The 20223-nt window shown below is 44.2% G+C and overlaps 1 protein-coding gene across 6 annotated transcripts in view; it reads right to left on the reverse strand.

The window, feature by feature from the left end:
- The window catches only part of TEC (tec protein tyrosine kinase), a 181765-nt gene that overhangs the window by 19935 nt on the left and 141607 nt on the right, over nt 1-20223 (reverse strand). For all 6 annotated transcript variants that reach the window (XM_073583479.1, XM_073583476.1, XM_073583480.1 and 3 more), the window contains one exon: nt 17018-17136. In XM_073583479.1, coding sequence (XP_073439580.1) covers nt 17018-17136 — 119 coding nt within the window. The remainder of the gene's footprint in view (nt 1-17017; nt 17137-20223) is intronic.

Genomic DNA, 20223 nt, shown 5'->3' on the forward strand with positions numbered 1-20223 from the left:
AATATGTTTTTAAATAATTGTAAAAATCTTTAAAAAAAATAATAACAAAAAAAATCAAGATATTGTATCTATAAATAAATATTTTTATGAAAAAAACAAACAATAAAAGTAGACATATTTGGTAACCCTGCATCCGCAACGACTCGACCTATAAAACTGTCCCACTAGATATAAACTGTGTTCCAAATTATTATGCAAAAAGATATTTCCTCCTATTTTCTCTAAATTACCTATATGAATTGAAGTCATTGTTATTTTCCAGTCATCTACTATGCTAGTATAATTGCAATGTTTTTGAACAAACTGCCTATGAAAACAGTATATTTTTAAAAATAAACACTCAAAATGCATGTTCCAAATTATCATGGACAGCAGAGTTTTCAACCTTTTTATTTTTATTTTGAACAAAAAAAATGGTCAATTGTGAAATTATAAGCATTATCAGCTTATTACAAAATGAAATCAAACAGTTTTCAAGTCAAAACTTTATTCTAGGTGATGTTACATTTGCACATAGGACCCCTTGTTCGAAAGAAGCTTCTGAACTCTCTCATCCATTGAATGTCAGTTTTTGGATGGTTTGTGCTTCAATTGTTTTGCATGTGGACAGAATACCCTCCCAGAGCTGTTGCTTAGATGTGAACAGCCTCCCACCATCATAGACACTCCTTTTGATGATGTTCCAGAGGTTCTCAATGGGTTTGAGGTCAGGGGAAGATGGTGGCCACACCATAAGTTTCTCCTCCCATAGCAGCCAGAGATGCAGATGTGTTATTTCCAGCATGAGACGGTGCATTATCATGCATGAAAATGATCTTGCTGCGGAAAGCATGGTTCTTCCTCTTGAACCATGGCAGGAAGTGCTGTTTTAGAAACTCCACATAGATTATGGAGTTCTTCTTTACCCCTTCAGGGATCCTAAAGGGGCAGACAATCTCTCTCCCCATGATTCCAGCCCAAAACATTACTCCACCTCCTCCTTGTTGGCGCCTTAGCCGTGTTTTCATGGGGTGTCCATCAACCAGCCTTCCTTCACTCCATCCATCTGGACCATCGAGTGTTGCACGGCACTCATCGGTGAACAGAACAGTTTGGAAGTCAGTCTTCATGTCTCGTTTGGCCCACTGGAGCCGTTTCTGCTTGTGTGCAGTGGATAGAGGTGGTCAACAGGATGGCTTACGCACAGCTGCAAACCTCTGAAGGACCCTGCATCTTGTTGTTCGGGGGACATTGGAGGCACCAGCAGCTTCAAAAACTTGTCTGCTGCCATGACAAGGCATTTTTGCAGCTGCTCTTTTAACCTGATGCAATTGCCTGTTGGAAAGAGTCCTCAATTTTTCCTTATCAGCACGCACACGTGTGTGCTGGGAATCAGCTACATACTTCTTGATTGTGCGATGATCACGATGAAGTGTCTTGGCAATGTTGATTGTAGTCATGCCTTGACCTAAATACTCCACAATTTGTTGCTTCTCAGCAGCCGACACATCCTTTTTCTTTCCCATTTTGGCAAAAAAATGTAGGCTGCTTAATAATGTGGAACAGCCTTCTTAAGTAGTCTTGCCTTTATTTGGACACACCTGCCAAACTAATTTGCACAGGTATCTGCAATTGCTTTCAGTGATATAAAGAGCCCTGACACACATCACCATCAATGAGTGTAAATGACTAACAAAAAAATTCTAACCTTATCACTCCTAAACTCGTTTTGCATAATAATTTGGAACACAGTTTAAATAGACGTTACTGCTTAAAACATAATCTTGTCCCACAAAAAAACAAGCCACTATACAGCTCCATCAGCGAAAAAATAAGGCTATGTGCACACGTAGCGTTTTAAAACGCTCACTAAAAACCGGACAACTTCCCAGAAATCGCGCGTTTTTTTCCGCGCGATTTCACCGCGATTATGATCGCGATTTTCACGTGCGTTATTCAAGCACTTTCCAAGCAATTTAAAGCATCGCTTGGAAAGTGATTGACAGGTTGGTCACACTCGTCAAACATAGTGTTTGACAAGTGTGACCAGGTTTTTACTATTGAGGCCGCCTATGCAGCATCAATAGTAAAAGATAGGATGTTAAAATGCTAAAAAAGAAAAAATAAAAATCGGGGTATATTTACCTTCCGGCGTCCCGCGCTGCATTCCTGGGCCTCAGCGTTCCCAGTAATGCCTTGCGAGACCTGTGATGACGTAGTCTCGCGTTGCTATAGCGATCACGCGAGACCGCTAGAGTCACGCGAGACTACGTCATTACAGGGCCTTGCCGCAAGGCATTACTGGGAACGCTAGGCCGGGAATGCAGCGCGGGACACCGGAAGGTAAATATACCCCGATTTTTTTATTTTTATTCTTTTTTTTACAGGGGTATGGTACCCAGGGCCTGGAGGACAGTCTCCTCTCCTCCACACCGTGGGTACCAACCGCACATGAGACGCTTAACTTCCCGCATGGTGGGCATAGCCACATGCGGGAAGTAAGCGATTCTCATGCATTCCTATGGGTGCGGAATCGCAGCAATTCTTTGCGATTCCGCACAAAAGAATGAGCATGCTGCGATTTTTTCCGCGATGCGATTCCGCCGCAGAAAAAAGCGCAGCATTAGCACAGCATGTGCGGAATACCATAGGAATGCATGGGGGGCGTTCTGTACACGATTTTTAAGCGTTTTTGCGCCGAAAATCGCGGCAAAAACGCTTAAAAATCGCTACGTGTGCACACAGCCTAAAAGTTATAGCTCTCAGAATAAAGCGATGCAAAAATAATGATTTTTTTCTATAAAATAGTTTTTATTGTGTAAAAGCGCCAAAACACAAAAAAAGATAAAAATGAGGTATTGCTGTAATCATACTGACCCGAAGAATAAAACTGCCTTAGCATTTTTACCACACATGCAGCGGCATGAATCCCCCCAAAGAAATTCCTGAATTGCTGGTTTTTGTTCATTCTGCCTCCCAAAAATCGGAATAGAAAGCGATCAAAAATTGTCATGTGCTCGAAAATGGTACTAATAAAAACGTCAGATTGTCCTACAAAAAACAAGACCTCACATGACTGTCAGCCAAAATATGGAAAAATTATAGCTCTCAAAATGTGGTGATGCAAAAACTAATTTTTGCAATAAAAAGCGTCTTTTAGTGTGTGACAGAAGCCAAACATAAAAACACAATATAAATCTGGTATCGCTGTAATCGCACCGACCCAAAGAGTAAAAAAATAAATAAAACTAAGTCTTCACCTGCTGTTGATTTTATCATTATGCCTCCTAAAGATCGCAGTAAGGCTCGGCGCACATTTACACATTTATGCTGCACTCTGCGCTGAGTGCTTACACCAGGGTTTCCTTGAAAATCTCTGAAATACGCGATTCAAATGGAATCTCTGGTGGAAGATTCCCTATAATGAGGCAGATGGAGGCACTGTGGATGCCGTCAGACCTATGATCCGGTGGTGTCTGTCTTTTTAGGATTGCATAAAAGTGCCGTCAGCCCTAGTTTTGTGCACTTCTGAAAAGAAGGACACAGCTGAACAGAGGCCACTCCCAAATCCAAACATGCCCTCCTTTCTGAGCCCCACAGTGTACCTAAACCACATATTTGTGTCCAAGTTTGGCATTTCTCAAGTGATGAGAGCCTGCCTAACTTACGGGTGTATGCCTCCAGAAGCACAGGCTGGGCATAACGTACTGGTCACTGCAACTGCAGTTTGCAATTTTCACTCAGCAACATTCATTGCTGCTTGTTTCTGGAAAACACCCATGGAGTCAAAATCGTAACTATGACTACACCTGTAGATAAATTCCAATTGGGGTACAGTTTCCAAAATGGGGTCACTTGAGGGTAGATTCTGCTCTTCTAGCAATTAGGCGCTCTGTACATGGAGTCTGCAAACTGTTCTAGGAACATCTGCGCTCCAGGTGGCAAATAGCGCTCTGTTCCTCCCGAGTCTCCCCGTATGGCTAAGTAGTACTGTATAGCCACATATGGGGTATTGCCACGTTCAGTAGAAATTGTGGGACAAATATTGGTGCCATTTTTACCCACTTCTTGTGTGATAATATAAAATCTGGGGTTAAAACAAAATTTAGGTGGTAAAAATTTAGTTATTTTTTCTTCACTGAACAATGGTATAAAATTCTGTGACACATCTGTTGTGTCAATATGATCATTGCACTCCTAGATGAATTCATTGAGGGATGTGGTTTGTAAAATGAGGTCACTTATTGGGGGTTGTGCTGGTCTGGCACCTCATTGACTCTCCCAGTGGGTCATGGCACCTGCAAACCATAACAGTAAAATATGGCACTCCTTGCCTTCTAAGCTTTGCAATGTGCCTGAAAAATATTTCCCGATTACATGTAGGGTATTGGCGCACTCAGGAAAAAACGGACCTCAGTTTGTTGTAAAAAAAATTCCTATTAGCCCTTAGAAAATTTAAAAACTTGGGGCTAAAACAACATTTTAGTAGTAAAAATGTAATTTCTTCTTTCTTCAACGCTCAACGGCATAAAATTCTGTGAGGCACATGTGCTGTCAATATGATCACTGCACACCTAGATGAATTCATTAGCGAGTGTAGTTTGTAAAATGAGTTCACATATTATTATTATTTATTTATATAGCACCATTGATTCCATGGTGCTGTACATGAGAAGGGGTTACATACAAACTACAGATATCACTTACAGTAAACAAACTAACAATGACAGACTGATACAGAGTGGAGAGAGGATCCTGCCCTTTCGGGCTTACATGCTACAGGATGGTGGGGAAGGAGACAGTAGGTTGGTGGGTTGCAGCAGTTCCGGTGTTGGTTGAGGTGATATCACCGGTAGTGGTGAGAGAGAAGGAGGTAGCGGGGTCATTGCAGGCTGTAGGCTTTCTTGAAGAGGTGGGTTTTCAGGTTCCGTCTGAAGGATCCAAATGTGGTTGATAGTCGGACTTGTTGGGGCAAAGAATTCCAGAGAATAGGGGCTATTCGGGAGAAGTCTTGGAGGCGGTTGGGTGAGGAGCGAATAAGTGTGGAGGAGAGAAGGAGGTCTTGGGAGGACCGGAGATTACGTGAGGGAAGGTATCGGGAGATTAGTTCAGAGACATATGGGGGAGACAGGTTATAGATGGCCTTGTAGGTCAGAATTAGTAATTTGAACTGGATACGCTGAGGGAATGGGAGCCAGTGAAGAGATTTGCAGAGGGGAGAAGCGGAGGAGTAGCGAGGAGAGAGATGAATTAGTCGGGAGGCAGAGTTAAGGATGGACTGGAGAGGTGCGAGGGTGTTAGCAGTGAGACCACAGAAAAGGATGTTGCAGTAGTCGAGGCGGGAGATGATGAGGGCATGCACAAGCATTTTAGTAGATTGAGGGTTGAGGAAAGGACGGATTCTGGAAATATTTTTGAGCTGGAGGCGACAGGAGGTAGAAAGAGCTTGGATGTGCGGTTTGAAGGACAGGGCAGAGTCAAAGGTTACTCCGAGGCAGCGGACTTCTGGTACTGGGGAAAGTGTGATGTCATTAATTGTTATAGCTAGGTCGGGTAAAGAAGATCTGTGAGATGGAGGAAAGATGATGAGTTCAGATTTATCTACATTGTGTTTGAGGAAGCGAGAGGAGAAGAAGGAGGATATGGCTGATAGACACTCTGGGATTCTGGACAGCAGAGAGGTGACGTCTGGGCCAGAGAGGTAGATCTGAGTGTCATCAGCATAAGGGTGGTAGTGGAATCCGTGGGACTTTATGAGTTGCCCCAGACCAAGTGTATAGATTGAGAAGAGTAGGGGTCCTAAAACAGATCCTTGGGGGACTCCAACAGAGAGAGGGTGGGATGAGGAGGTGGTGTGGGAGTGGGAGACGCTGAATGTGCGGTTGGAAAGGTATGAGGAGATCCAGGATAGGGCAAGGCCTTTGATGCCGAAGGAGGAGAGGATCTGTAGTAGGAGGCAGTGGTCAACTGTGTCAAATGAAGCAGACAGGTCTAGAAGCAGGAGTATAGAGTATTGTCCATTTGATTTGGCTGTAAGTAGGTCGTTAGTAATTTTGGTTAGGGCTGTCTCAGTGGAGTGATGGGGGCGGAAACCAGATTGTAGATTGTCAAAGAGCGAGTTAGATGATAGGTGGGAGGAAAGTTCAGCGTGGACATGCTGTTCCAGGAGTTTGGAAGCGAATGGGAGCAAAGATATTGGGCGATAGCTGGACATAGCGGTTGGGTCGAGGGTTGGCTTTTTAAGGATAGGCGTGACTGTGGCATGCTTGAAAGCAGAAGGGAAGGTACCGGACGTTAGTGATAGGTTGAAGAGGTGGGTTAGGGATGGGATAAGTGTGGTGATGAGGTTGGGGAGGAGGTGGGATGGGATGGGGTCAAGTGCACAGGTTGTGAGGTGCGATTTGGAGAAGAGGCGATTAAGTTCCCCTTCAGTGATGTTGGAGAGTGAGGTTATGGGGTTTGGGCATTGGTCTGGTATACAAAGGGGTTGTGGTGGTTGAGTGATGAATACTTGCCTGTTTGGTCAATCTTGTTTTTGAAGTGTGTGGCAAAGTCCTCTGCAGAGATGAGGGAGGATGGAGGAGGCAGTGGTGGGCGGAGAAGGGAGTTAAATGTTTTGAATAACTGTTTTGGGTTGTAAGATAGGGAAGATACGAGGGTTGTGAAGTAGGCCTGTTTAGCAGAGGTGAGGGCAGCTTTGAAATCGAGTGTTGCCTGTTGGAATGTGGTGAAGTCATCTTGCGAATTTGTTTTCTTCCAGCGCCGTTCTGCAATCCTGGACACTTGCCGGAGCTTTTTAGTGGTGTTCTTGTGCCAGGGTTGTCTGTTGATACGTCGCATTCTGCCATGAACGAGAGGGGCAACCGTGTCAATAGCTGATGCGAGAGTGGCATTGTAGAAAGCAGTGGCACTGTCTGTGTCATGGAGTGAGGATATGGATGCCAGTGGTAGAATAGAGTCAGAGGGGGTTTCTGTTTTTCTGGCACCTCAGGGGCTCTGCCAATGTGACATGACACCCTCAAACCATTCCAATAAAATCTGAACTCCAATATGGCGCCTCTTCCCTTCTGAGCTTTGCTCTGTGACTCAAATGTAGTATTCCCCCACATATGGGGTCTCGGGGTACTCAGGAGAAATTGCATAACAAACTGTATGGTCCATTTTCTCCTGTTACCCTTATGAAAATGCAAAATTTGGGGCCAAAATAACATTTTTGTGGGGAAAATGTGATTTTTTTTATTTTCACGGCTCAACTTTATAAACTTCTGTGAAGCACCTGGGGTATCAAAATGCTCACCACATGTGTAAATACATTACTTGAGGGGTTTAGTTTCCAACATGGCTTCTGCTCATGATTCCAGGAAATTTTACATTCAAAAAGCCAAATGACACTCCTTCCCTTCCGAGCCCTGCCGTGCACCTAAACAGTAGTTTCCTTCCTCATATGGGGTATCAGCGTACTCAGGAGACATTGCATAACAAATTGTATGGTGCAATTTCTCCTGTTACTCTTATGAAACTGCAATATTTTGGGTTAAAGACATATTTGTGGGGAAAATGTTATTTTTTTATTTTTACGACTACTCAACGTTATAAACTTCTGTGAAGCACCTGAGGGTTCAATGTGGTCACCACACATCTAGATCAGGTCCCAAAATGGTGTCACTTGTGGGGGATTTTCACTGTTTAGGTACATCAGAGGCTCTCCAAATGCGACAGGGCGTCCGCCAATTGTTCCAGCAAATTTTGCATTCAAAAAGTCAAATGGCGCTCCTTCTCTTCCAAGATCTGTCGTTCCTTCCCTTCCAAGCTCTGTCGTATGCCAAAACATTGGTTTTCTCCCTCATATGGGCTATCACCATGCTCAGGAGAAGTTACACAACAAATTTTGGGGTCCGGATTTTCCTGTTACCCTTGTCAAAATAAAAAAAATAAATGGATCTCTAGTAAAAAAATTTTTTTCATTCCAAAATTTACTGTGAAGCACCTGAAGGGTTAATAAATTTCTTGAATGTGGTTTTGAGTACCTTGAGGGGTGCAGCTTTTAGAATAGTGTCAGTTTAGACTATTTTCTGTCATATAGACCCCTCAACGTGACATCAAATGTGATGTTGTTCCTAAAAAAATGGTTTTGTAAATTTTGTTAGAAAAATGAAAAATCGCTGGTCAACTTTTAACCCTTATAACTTCCTAGCAGAAAAAAAATTTGGTTCCAAAATTGTGCTCATGTACAGTAGACATGTGGGAAATGTTACTTATTAACTATTTTGTGTGACATAACTCTGTGATTTAAGGGCATGAAAATTCAAAGTTGGAAAATTGCAAAATTTTAACCAATTTTCCATTTTTTTACCACAAATAAATGCAAGTCATACTGAAGAAATTTTACCACTATCATGAAGTACAATATGTCACGAAAAAGCATTCTCAGAATTACCAGAATCCATGGAAGCGTTCCAGAGTTATTACCTCATAAAATGACAGTGGTCAGAATTGTAAAAATTGGCCTGGTCATTAACGTGTAAACCACCTTCGGGCGAAAAGGGGTTGAAGGGAAGCTATAAGAAAATGACCTATTTTTTAAATCAGGTTTTGTGTTACATATATTAAAAAAATCATATTCCAGTCTTTATTAAAAAAAATATAACCTTGCAATTTTCACACTAGCCACTGAGGCCTTTTTAAACTAATGCTTTCTGTCCTGTCATAATTCCTATCAGGAATGTTCTGCAACCTCATTATCAGGAAACAGGAAGGTTGGACACGATGACCCTTGAGGTCCCTTCTAACATTCTATGAGAAGCAGGATTACAGTGAGCTGTAACTCTTCTTTACACAGCTGATAACACAATACAAACTATTCATAATAGGTAAAGTCACTCCTGACTCCTTTCCCCTTCCCATCACAATGACCATTTCACAGGTTCAATAGACACTTCAATACAAAATACAGGATCGGGTTCCGACCGTTGTGGCTACGTACATGTGTTGTTTCCTGAAACAATAAGAATTATGAGTCTAAACAAGCACAAAAATGCCCACCCCTGTGTGAGGCAGTGACCGCTGTTACAGCTAGAGGGTCCTGTGTGTGCTCCCCAGGAAAGGTGTATTGAGGCTATGGGAATGCATTGCGGTCACAGGCACAGCTGGGATTGCAATAGTGAAGCAGTGACTGATATCACAGGTAGGAGTCACTGTGTAGTCTCCCCAGGATATGCATGGAGGTGTATGAAGGCCATAGGTGTGCATGGCAGTCACTGGCATAACTGTGACAGTAATGCAGGTTAAATGTAATAATAAATAAGGTTAGTCTTGGACATGGTTGTCACATGGACCCGTCCTGTGTGACGCGACCAGCGGCCGGTAACTAAAACAACAAGACGCGGCACGTGATACTGTCCTGTGTGACACGGCTCGCAGGACGGTAACTAAAACGACAAGACAAGGGGTAGGGAAACCGTTACAACGGTTGGCCCTGCGATAGGGACAGGGGACATGGAGACCTCCTGCACTCCCCTGAGTCAGTGTCCCTAACGCTCCTAACGTTCCCTATGCCGGTTCCGCACCGGGCGCCGATCAGTATACCTGGCACCCTAGCACACCCTACACCTATCCCTTGCTAGGGAGCTTTATGGCGCAGGCACTGGCCCCACCGCTGTACTAATACACACTAAGGAAAAACACAAACGGGGAAACACAACTTAGCTTTACTCTGTTGCACTTGCTCCTGGCAACAGAGTCCACCACCAGAATGCAGCTCTCCTCCTGAATCGCTGTCACCAAGCTCTGTCAGAGCTACAAGAAAATCCCCTATGACTCCTTCCACACCAGGCTTAAGACAGTGCTGCAAGGAACGCTCTCCAGCTCCTTCCTCCACCAAGGATAGTTGAAATGAACACTATCACCAACACTGATTGCAACCCCTGTGACTCTTTTATAGCAGAGCCAGCAATTACACCTGCATTATAATCATGTGCACTTAACTAAAGAAACTAGAGTTGTTGTGAACTCATTTTCTGGTTTACCTCTGGCTTCTGGTGAGGGTGGTGGAGCTGGCTGTGTTGACAGAGGAGTCGTGAGTTCTCCATCCGGGCTCCCTCTGGTGGTGACAGTAGGTAATGAAGCTGATCTAAATGGCAGAGACCTGCCACCTGAGGAGGAGGACTGTGAGTGGACATCGGGAGTCTCTGACTGGATTTAAGACAGCCGACTCCCTAATTTTGTGCTGGTGATTTTCCCCGCCCTGAGGTTCTGGTTTCCAGTCCTGTTCCTGCCTTCTCAAGCTAAGTGTGCTCTGCTATTTTTTTTTCACATGAGATTTGGTCTGGTTTACTTGGTTTGTGGTCAGCCAGCCCCTGCTGGGGCTGTGCTGAATTTCCATTCTTATGTCTCTGTTTATGCCAGTTTGCTTTTTGTCCCTGATCACATTGGTCTTTTTTGTGCTCTGTCTTCAGAATATACCAGAGTGCTGATATAGGGATTTGAAGTCTAGCGACTTCAGGGGTTTTGTTATCAGAAAGTGTTGGACCTTTTTTTGGTAGGGTTTTGTGCATGATTGCAGACAGCATCTTTCCTTTCCTGTCCTTTCTAGTTAGTGTGGGCCCCATCATTTGCTCAGCCTTTTTTTCTGTGTTTGTGTTTTCATCTTGTCTCACCGAAAATACATGTTTGGGGGCTGTCTATTGCTTTGGGGTCTGCTCTGGGGCAGTTTAGATTTCCCCTTATCTTGCTTTAGGCTTATTTAGTTCTCCGGCTGTGACGAAGCGTCTAGGATCATCGTAAGTACGCTCCACGGCAACTGCTAGTTGTGAGGATAGGATCAGGGGTCTGCAATCCGCTTAGTTACCAACCTCTCTGGTTTTCTGTGGCTTAGCTTGTTTTTGTTTTTCTCGGTGACTCATTCATAACATAGAGTGCAATGACGCTCACCACCACCGGGGGCAAACTTGAACAAACGACACCACAGTGCAATAATCCTAATGGCCACCAGGGGCAAAAAACAACCTTAAGCACAGCTTAGATAAAAAAAGGTTACCTGTGCTTTTTATCAGTCCTGATCCAGCATGGATCATGAGAATGGTATTGTCCAAGGCAGATGTAGGGAAAACCTGCTCTGGATGTTGTGTTTGAAACAGACTGCAGTATGATAGTGTTGCAGTCTGTTCCATTCCGGACCCAGGTTTTCCATGTGGCAGAAGGCCACACGTTCTAATGTTAAAAGCCCGAAGGTTTACCAGAGGTAGACAGTTCCTGTGAACGAAGAAAGACTGGTGTGTGTAATGACTGCAAACAGATGGATATGGTGCCCGGCTGCAATTGGAGGATATCAAGCACTGTGTACGGCTGTGTGCATGAGTAAAGAGACTAAAGGAGGCTGTAAGTGAGAGACATTGGCATGGCGTGGAGTCGCCCATGGAAACTGGACAAGGTGAAGTCCGGCATATTTAGGGACTGTGATACAAAGCCGTGCACTATGTAGTGCTATGAACTGGTATGAACTGAACAAGCACTGAAGTTATATGTACGGAAGTTATATGCAATTGTGTGGATTGGAACCTGTGTGAAGATAACACACTAAAGAGACTTTTATGTTTGAACTTTGTGGGTCACTGCCTCATCACTGCGTACGGTGCTACCGCTGCATTACACCTGTTACACTAAAAAATCACTTCCCTATAGTCAAAGTTGACCAGCAATGAGGTACACTTTCAACACCAGGCAAACTAATTAAAAACACAAGTTTGTGGCCAGAGGTTATCCTACCCTACTTTTTAAAAAGGCATTGGACAGAGTTAGAACCAAAGGGAACTGTCTGAAAAGTGCTGGTTGAGATAGAAAAAAAGACAAATCAAAAAAAGATTTATTTTCAATTTCTAGTTCAGACCGTTGGATAACATCAACCGTTCAGCCGTTCATAAAAATTGGCGATTATTGAGCTCTTACAAGGCTTGGTCGGAGATTGTGGCAAAAAAAACAATGATAATGTATAGAAAATGTATGAATTTAAAAGATATGTTGGTCCACAATCGTTTAAAATTGGAGTAAAAAACTGGTTAACAAAATCCAGAGTGTCGGGTAGTTTTAAAGGTAACCTGTCACCAGAAATAACGCTGTTAACCTGCAGATATGCGGTTAATCTGCAGGTTAACAGCGTTATGATGCTGCCTGGCGCCTGCACTTTATTATTATTATTATTATTTATTGTTATAGCGCCATTTATTCCATGGCGCTTTACATGTGAGGGGGGTATACATAAAAACAAGTACAATAATCTTAAACAATACAAGTCATAACTGGTACAGGAGGAGAGAGGACCCTGCCCGCGAGGGCTCACAATCTTCAAGGGATGGGTGATAATACAGTAGGCGAGGGTAGAGCTGGTCGTGCAGCGGTGGTCGATCGGTGGTTACTGCAGGTTATAGGCTTGTCGGAAGAGGTGGGTCTTCAGGCTCTTTTTGAAGGTTTCGATGGTAGGTGAGAGTCTGATATGTTGTGGTAGAGAGTTCCAGAGTAGGGGTGATGCGCGAGAGAAATCTTGTATGCGATTGTGGGAAGAGGAGATAAGAGGGGAGTAGAGAAGGAGATCTTGTGAGGATCGGAGGTTGCGTGCAGGAAAGTACCGGGAGACGAGGTCACAGATGTATGGAGGAGACAAGTTGTGGATGGCTTTGTATGTCATGGTTAGGGTTTTGTAATGGAGTCTCTGGGCAATTGGGAGCCAGTGAAGGGATTGACAGAGGGGAGAAGCTGGGGAATAGCGGGGGGACAGGTGGATTAGTCGGGCAGCAGAGTTTAGAATAGATTGGAGGGGTGCGAGAGTGTTTGAGGGGAGGCCGCAGAGCATGAGGTTGCAGTAGTCAAGGCGAGAGATGATGAGGGCATGGACTAGGGTTTTTGCAGATTCTTGGGTGAGGAATGAACGGATGCGTGAAATATTTTTGAGTTGAAGTCGGCAGGAAGTGGAAAGGGTTTGGATATGTGGTTTGAAGGAGAGATCAGCATCAAGGATTACTCCGAGGCAGCGAGCTTGTGGGACTGGGGAGAGTGGGCAGTCATTTACTGTAATTGATAGGTTCGTAGGGGGGGTCACGTGAGATGGGGGAAAGATGATGAATTCTGTTTTGTCCATGTTGAGTTTCAGATATCTAGTGGAGAAGAAGGATGAAATAGTGGACAGACATTGAGGGATTCTGGTTAGTAGGGAGGTGATATCTGGTCCAGAGATGTAGATCTGTGTGTCATCAGCATAAAGATGATACTGAAAGCCATGAGATTCTATGAGCTGTCCCAGGCCAAAGGTGTAAATAGAGAACAGCAGGGGCCCTAGGACTGAACCTTGTGGGACTCCGACAGATAGGGGGCGAGGTGAGGAGGTGGTGTGTGAGTGGGAGACGCTGAATGTCCGGTCTGTTAGGTATGATGAGATCCAGGAGAGGGCCAAGTCTGTGATGCCGAGGGATGAGAGGGTCTGTAATAATAGGGAATGGTCCACTGTGTCAAAGGCAGCCGACAGGTCCAGGAGGAGGAGGACAGAGTAGTGTCGCTTGCTCTTGGCAGTTAAGAGGTCATTGGTGACCTTAGTAAGGGCAGTTTCAGTGGAGTGGTGTGACCGGAAGCCAGATTGTAAGCGGTCGAAGAGGGAGCAAGAAGAGAGATGGGAGGACAGTTCAAGGTAGACGTGTTGTTCCAGTAGCTTGGAGGCGTATGGGAGAAGTGATATAGGGCGATAGCTAGATACAGAGGATGGGTCAAGAGAGGGCTTTTTGAGGATAGGTGTGATGGAGGCATGTTTAAAGCTTGAGGGGAAAACACCAGTTGTTAGTGATAGGTTGAAGAGATGGGTTAGGGTTGGGATGAAGACTGTGGTGAGGTTTGGGATGAAGTGGGATGGGATCGGGTCGAGTGCACAGGTGGTGAGATGTGATCTTGAGAGTAGAGTGGAGAGTCGATCTTCTGTAATGGTGGAGAAGTTGGTTTTGAAGGTGGAGGGCTGGGAAGTCGGGAGGAAGGGCTCTGGGGGTTGTTGACCAAAACTGTCCCTGATGTTATCAATTTTCTGCTTGAAAAATGAGGCAAAGTCTTCAGCTGAGATGAGTGGGGAGGGAGGAGGTGCTGTGGGGCGGAGGAGAGAATTGAAGGTGTTGAATAACTGTTTAGGGTTGTGAGACAGGGAGGATATGAGAGATGAGAAGTAGGTTTGTTTAGCTGTGGCGAGTGTGGTCTTGAAAGTAGTGAGGGACTGTTTGAATGCGATGAAATGCTCGTTGGAGTGGGATCTTTTCCATCTGCGCTCAGCAGCCCTGGAAGCTCGCCTCAGCTCTTTGGTCAGGCTGGTGTGCCAGGGCTGTCTGTTGATTTTGCGAGTTTTGGTATGTGTAAGTGGGGCAGCGGATTCCAAAGCTACAGCTATTGTGGTGTTATATAGAGCGGCAGCGTCATCCGCATTGTGTAAGGAACTTATATCTGTAAGAGGGAGGAGGGATTCGGAGAATGAGTGTAGGTCAAGGTGTTTAAGATTCCTGCGAGGGTGTGAAAGTTTGTGGGGTGGGGATTGTAGACATGGAGTGAAGTGCTGCCTGGCGCCTGCACTTAGCCGAATGCAGCAAGGAGAAAATAATCTTTATTATCCTCTGTAACCAGTCCCTCGTCCGTGACTGACACTGCCTCTACATTGCGGCCTGCTGTCAGTCAGGGCCGGGGGAGCGGTTACAGCGGATAATAAATATTATTTTCTCCTTGCTGCATTCGGCTAAGTGCAGGCGCCAGGCAGCATCATAACGCTGTTAACCTGCAGATTAACCGCATAGCTACAGGCCATCAGCCTTCTTTCTGGTGTCAGGTTCCCTTTAAAGGCGGGGGCTGTTCCTTTTGTAAGTACGTGTGATCTGGCACACATCGGGTCTCTGATTTTATCTCATGCAAAACTCAGTTTATGGTTTATGTAGTTTACTGTCCCTGCGGTTTCTTTTATATTGGCAAAACTATCAGACCATTATACGCTAGGTTCAGAGAACATATGAAATCAATCATATCGGGAAAGGGTTCCGCAAGAATCATAAAGCATATATGTGAATGTCATCAGTCTAATTTAAGATTTGCAGGGATAGAAAGTGTTAATCTCCCGGATCAGTGAGGTAACTATAAGTTAGTTCTTAGATGGGAAGTCATATGGATTACAAAAAAAAAAATCACAAGGACAGTTGGGTTTTAACACAGTTTGTGTTTGGACCCACTGAAGCACCATTGTGGGCGAAACGTCCGTCGTCCAACTCTTGCACCTGCATTCTCCTGTATCCATTTTTTTAATGATTTTATAATAAAAGACGTCTTCATGGGACAGAGAGTGCCGCCTTTCCTTTTTTTAAACTTTCAAGATTTTCTCTTTCACTTCCTACTTCCCTCACTATAATTTATTCCAATGATACATTTTTCAGCGACATCAAGGCACCAGGCGATGATGAAGCTTCCTGGCTGTGAAAAAATCAACCACACAGCCCACAGCTATGTACAATGGTGACACATATCACATCAGCAATGTAGCACTTCTGACACCACCTGCTTTAATAGTAAGAAGTTTCATTTCTTCTTTATACAGAAAGTGCTGTTTCCTTAACAGACGCTACCTCACTATTATATAGCATAAAAGATTTACAAATGACACAGGTCATTGCAGCCAAAATTAAAATGGGGATTTCTGGATTGATTTTTAGGTTGTGCTCAAAATTGTTTGATTTTTTTTCTTTTTCTCTGTTTCTTAGGTTAGTTTTACTTGTTATTCCATTGCATTCTGATACCTTATGTTATGCCTTTGCCCATAGCCATGTAATGTCAAACTTGATAACTTGCATTTTGATGCACATATTGTATATGTTTCTTTTAGTAACTTCACAAAATAACTATAATTTATACTGCTAATTTATGGAAAAAATTTGTACTTGGCTGTTTTCATTACTTTTAAATTTTTTTCCTTTATTAAACATTTATGTACTTATTAAAAGCTTGCTTACTGTCTAATACTTTCATACTGATGATCTATTCCCAGGATAGGCTATCGGATCCGATCGGTGGAAGTAGAACACGGGGTAGCTGATCAGCTGTTATCACCATCAGAGGCGGCTGGATGGAAACTGTACAGAGATGAATACCACAGCTCCATCAACTGTGTTGGTGGTCCCAGGAGCAGATCTGACGTTCCCCCACCAATCAGTCATGAATGGAAAAGTAGTGGACACCCCCTTCCACCAAACCACAGCAAGACCAGCTCTACCCTCAACTCCTGTATCCTTACCCATCCCTTGTAGATTGTGAGCTCTTGCGGGCAGGGTCCTCTCTCCTCCTAAGCCAGTCGGTAACCCATTTCGTTCAAGATTTTTGTATACCCCTTTTCATATGTAAAGCACCATGGAATAAGTGCAATTATTTATATTCCCTGGTCAAGTTCATTAATTATGGGATAAAATTCTTGGCTGTCTAGTCATAAAGCAAATTGACATCGATGGAATTAATGCCATTGAAGGTAGAGAAATCTTTGATCTTTCAGTTTAGGGAGTCTGTCAACACAAAACGACAATGCAAACCAAGCACAACAAACTCTTCTTTTCCACATATCTTCATCCCTTCTCCCTTGGTTGAAAATTTCAGTTTTATAGGAGTTTAAAGAGAGCAAAGATAAATGGAAAACATGTAGGTGGAAAGGTTGACTGGAGCGCTTGTGCTTGGTTTGAACAGTCATTTGGTGCTGACAGACTCCTTTTAATCAATGCAACTTATTGACAGATTTTGTCAGTACACATTTCTGTTTTTTGTTTCTTAATAACTTGTAAGATGCATCTACAATAGCTTAGCTGATAAGATGCTCACACACCAATGAAAAAAACTGTGGTTTATAGTAGACTAATGATGGAAATAATCCTGCATTACACCAACTAAAGCAAGACTGAAATCTAGACATCCTGCTTATCTGTACATGCCCACGCTGCAGCCAAATTCAGCTCCCCGAGTACAATGTGGTTCAATTCTCCTAATGATATTATCTTACCGAAAGACCAGACATCAGATTTGCTGCTGAATTTGCTGTAGTTGAACACTTCAGGGGGCGACCATTTTACTGGAAACTTGGCTCCACAGGAACTTGTGTACTGATCATCCAGAACATACCTGGTTTTAGTAACAGAAGAGAAATTATTAAAAAATAATAATCCTAAAAATACATGAAAAAAAACACATAAAAAAGGAATTATTATATATACCCATCCAGGCATGACTGACATATCTGCTCCCAGCTGACCATGCTCTATGTCACATCTAAATGGAGGCCACAGGATTGTCAACCAAGCCTGGTAGGACAGGTTCAGAGACTGGCCCGCTTATCTGACTCTTCCAGACAACAGCACCGCCCTGATGACTCTTCGCTGGTAATGAACACACAGAGGCACGTTTGGCAACATTGCCAGGTCAGGGTAGCAGTTTGAGGAGCTAAAGCAACCTAAAAGGTTTTCCTAAAGTATTATGAGCAGAAACATTTTTCTGTATTCCTAAATTGATGGTGCTGTACTGTTGGTGGGAAGTGGTGATAGAGAGACCATCATCTCATCTGGAAAGCCTGAGTCTGGGATCCGGAGCCTTTACCCCTGAGGGTTGTTTGCTTGTTAATGACCGGGCCAATTTTTACAATTCTGACCACTGTCCCTTTATGAGGTAATAACTCTGGAATGCTTCAATAGATCACGGTGATTCTGAGAAAGTTTTTTGTGACATATTGTACTTCATGTTAGTGGTAAAAATTTATTTGATATGACTTCCGTTTATTAGGAAATTTGGCAAAAATTTTGAGAATTTTGCAATTTTCCAAACTTGAATTTTCATGCCCTTAAATCACAAAGATATGTCACACAAAAAACTTACTAAATAACATTTCCCACATGTCTACTTTACATCACCACAATTTTGGAACCAAATTTTTTTGTTAGGAAGTTATAAGGGTTAAAAGTTGACCAGCGATTTCTCATTTCTGCAACACCATTTTTTTTAGGGAACACATCACATTTGGAGTCACTTTGAGGTGTCTATATGATGGAAAATACCCGAAAGTGACATCATTCTAGTGAGGGGTCAGCACGCATTAAGCAAAGCATCGTATTTGCTAAGCATCTTGCAAGACAGTTACTCCATGACAAGGAATTAACATCCACCTTCTCTCTTCACACAGGTAACCATATTATTCAACTTCTGATCTGCACCAGCCTGCATATATCTCCATTCAATGTTAGCAAGCAGTGTGAATGGTAACCATATTATCCAATGTCATTGCTATAATTCATCTGTTACATTGTTCTCAGGACTTAAGCTGGAGTCACACATAGTGACTTACCAGCGATCCCGACGATATCAACGTGTCAGGATCGCTGATAAGTCGCTATGTGATCGCTGGTGAGCTGTCACACAGACAGCTTCACCAGCGATTAGCACAGCGATGCCGAGCACGCGGCATCACTGTGTTCGTTAGCGCTGATGCCATCCCTGTAAAAAAATAGAAGAAAAATAAAAAATAATGTTATTCTCACCTTCCGACGTCCCGCGCAGCCATCCCGCCTCTCTCCAAGCTCCGGTCCCAGTAATCCAGTAATGACCGCGAGAATGTCACGGTCTCGCGGGAGCGCGACGTCTCGCGGTCATTCGTGCAAAGGATCACTGGGACCGGGAGCGTGGAGAGAGGCGGGATGGCTGCGCGGGACGTCGGAAGGTGAGAATAACAATATTTTTTTTATTTTTTATAGCTGATCGCTGGTCTCCCGCCTGTCACACACAGCGATGCGTGCTGGCCAGCGGGAGACCAGCGACGAAAAAAAAGTCCAGAGGTTTCTTGCAGCGATCAGCGATACCGGCAGGGGGGCCGGTCGCTGATCGCTGTCACACACCGCGGTCTCGCAAAGCATCGCATTAGCTAAGCATCTTGCAAGACAGTTACTCCATGACAAGGAATTAACATCCACCTTCTCTCTTCACACAGGTCTCCATATTATTCAACTTCTGATCTGCACCAGCCTGCATGTATCTCCATTCAATGTTAGCAAGCAGTGTGAATGGTAACCATATTACCCAAACTTCTTTGCTATAATTCATCTGTTACATTGTTCTCAGGACTTAAGGTACTGTCACACTTAGCGATGTACCAGCGATACCGACCAGCGATATGACGTGGTCAGGATCACTGGTACATCGCTAAGTGGTCGCTAGTGAGCTGCCACACAGGCAGATCTCACCAGCGACATCGCAGGGGTCGCTACTTACCTGTCAGACGAGGCAATCCTGACGTCCTCCCGCCCGCGTCCACGCGTCGCTCGTCGTCACAGCAGGAAGCCCAGCAGGGAAGCTGACGACGAGAAACAGTCCAGGACGTTCTCGCGCGATCAGCGATAACCAGCGGGGGAGCGGTCGGAGGTAAGTATCAGACATCGCTTAGTGTGACAGGCCCTTTACTGCTGTATATCCATGGGGGGGAATCACTGGAGATGTTATCTAAGGAGAAGTGTTTTAGCATAGAGATGGAATCAGGATTGGCTCTTTGATCATCTTTTGCATACCAAGAGGTGCAGAGCAGCTGTTGCAAATTTATAACTAAGCAGCTCCCACAATCCCACTCTCTTGGCCCTGTAGTGGGGTGTATAAATGTAGACTAACTCTAAGGGGGTTTTACACATAGCGATATCGCTAGTAATATCGCTAAAACGTCACAGATTTTGTGACGTTATAGCGATATTGCTAGCGATATCGCTATGTGTGATACTTACCTCCCCCGCTGGTTATCGCTGATCGCGCGAGATCGGACGGCTCCATTTCTCGTCGTCTGCTTCCTGCTGTGTGAGACGAGCGACGCTGGACGCGGGCGGGAGGACGTCAGGATCACTGTGTGTGAAAGGTGAGTATCGTGCGCAGCGTCGCTGCTGCATCGCTGTGAGGTCTTTCTGTGTGAAAGCTCACTAGGGTCGGATCGCTGGTGCATCGCTAAATGTAAAAGGGCCTTAACTCTAAGGGGCATGCAAGTGAGGGGTGAACACGCATTAAGCAAAGCATCGCATTAGCTAAGCATCTTGCAAGACAGTTACTCCATGACAGTTAGTCAGGACAGGAGTCAGGTAACCCACACTTTGCTGTAATTTTAGCCATGTGCTTTATTTTCATCCTCCTGTGTTCCCTTGCCATCCACATTCACCGCCCCATCCCTCCACCACTCATACACATCAG

The sequence above is a fragment of the Dendrobates tinctorius genome, unplaced genomic scaffold (genome assembly GCF_039654945.1).
Source record: "Dendrobates tinctorius isolate UK_male_01 unplaced genomic scaffold, ASM3965494v1 ptg000079l, whole genome shotgun sequence".
Lineage (NCBI taxonomy): Eukaryota > Metazoa > Chordata > Amphibia > Anura > Dendrobatidae > Dendrobates > Dendrobates tinctorius.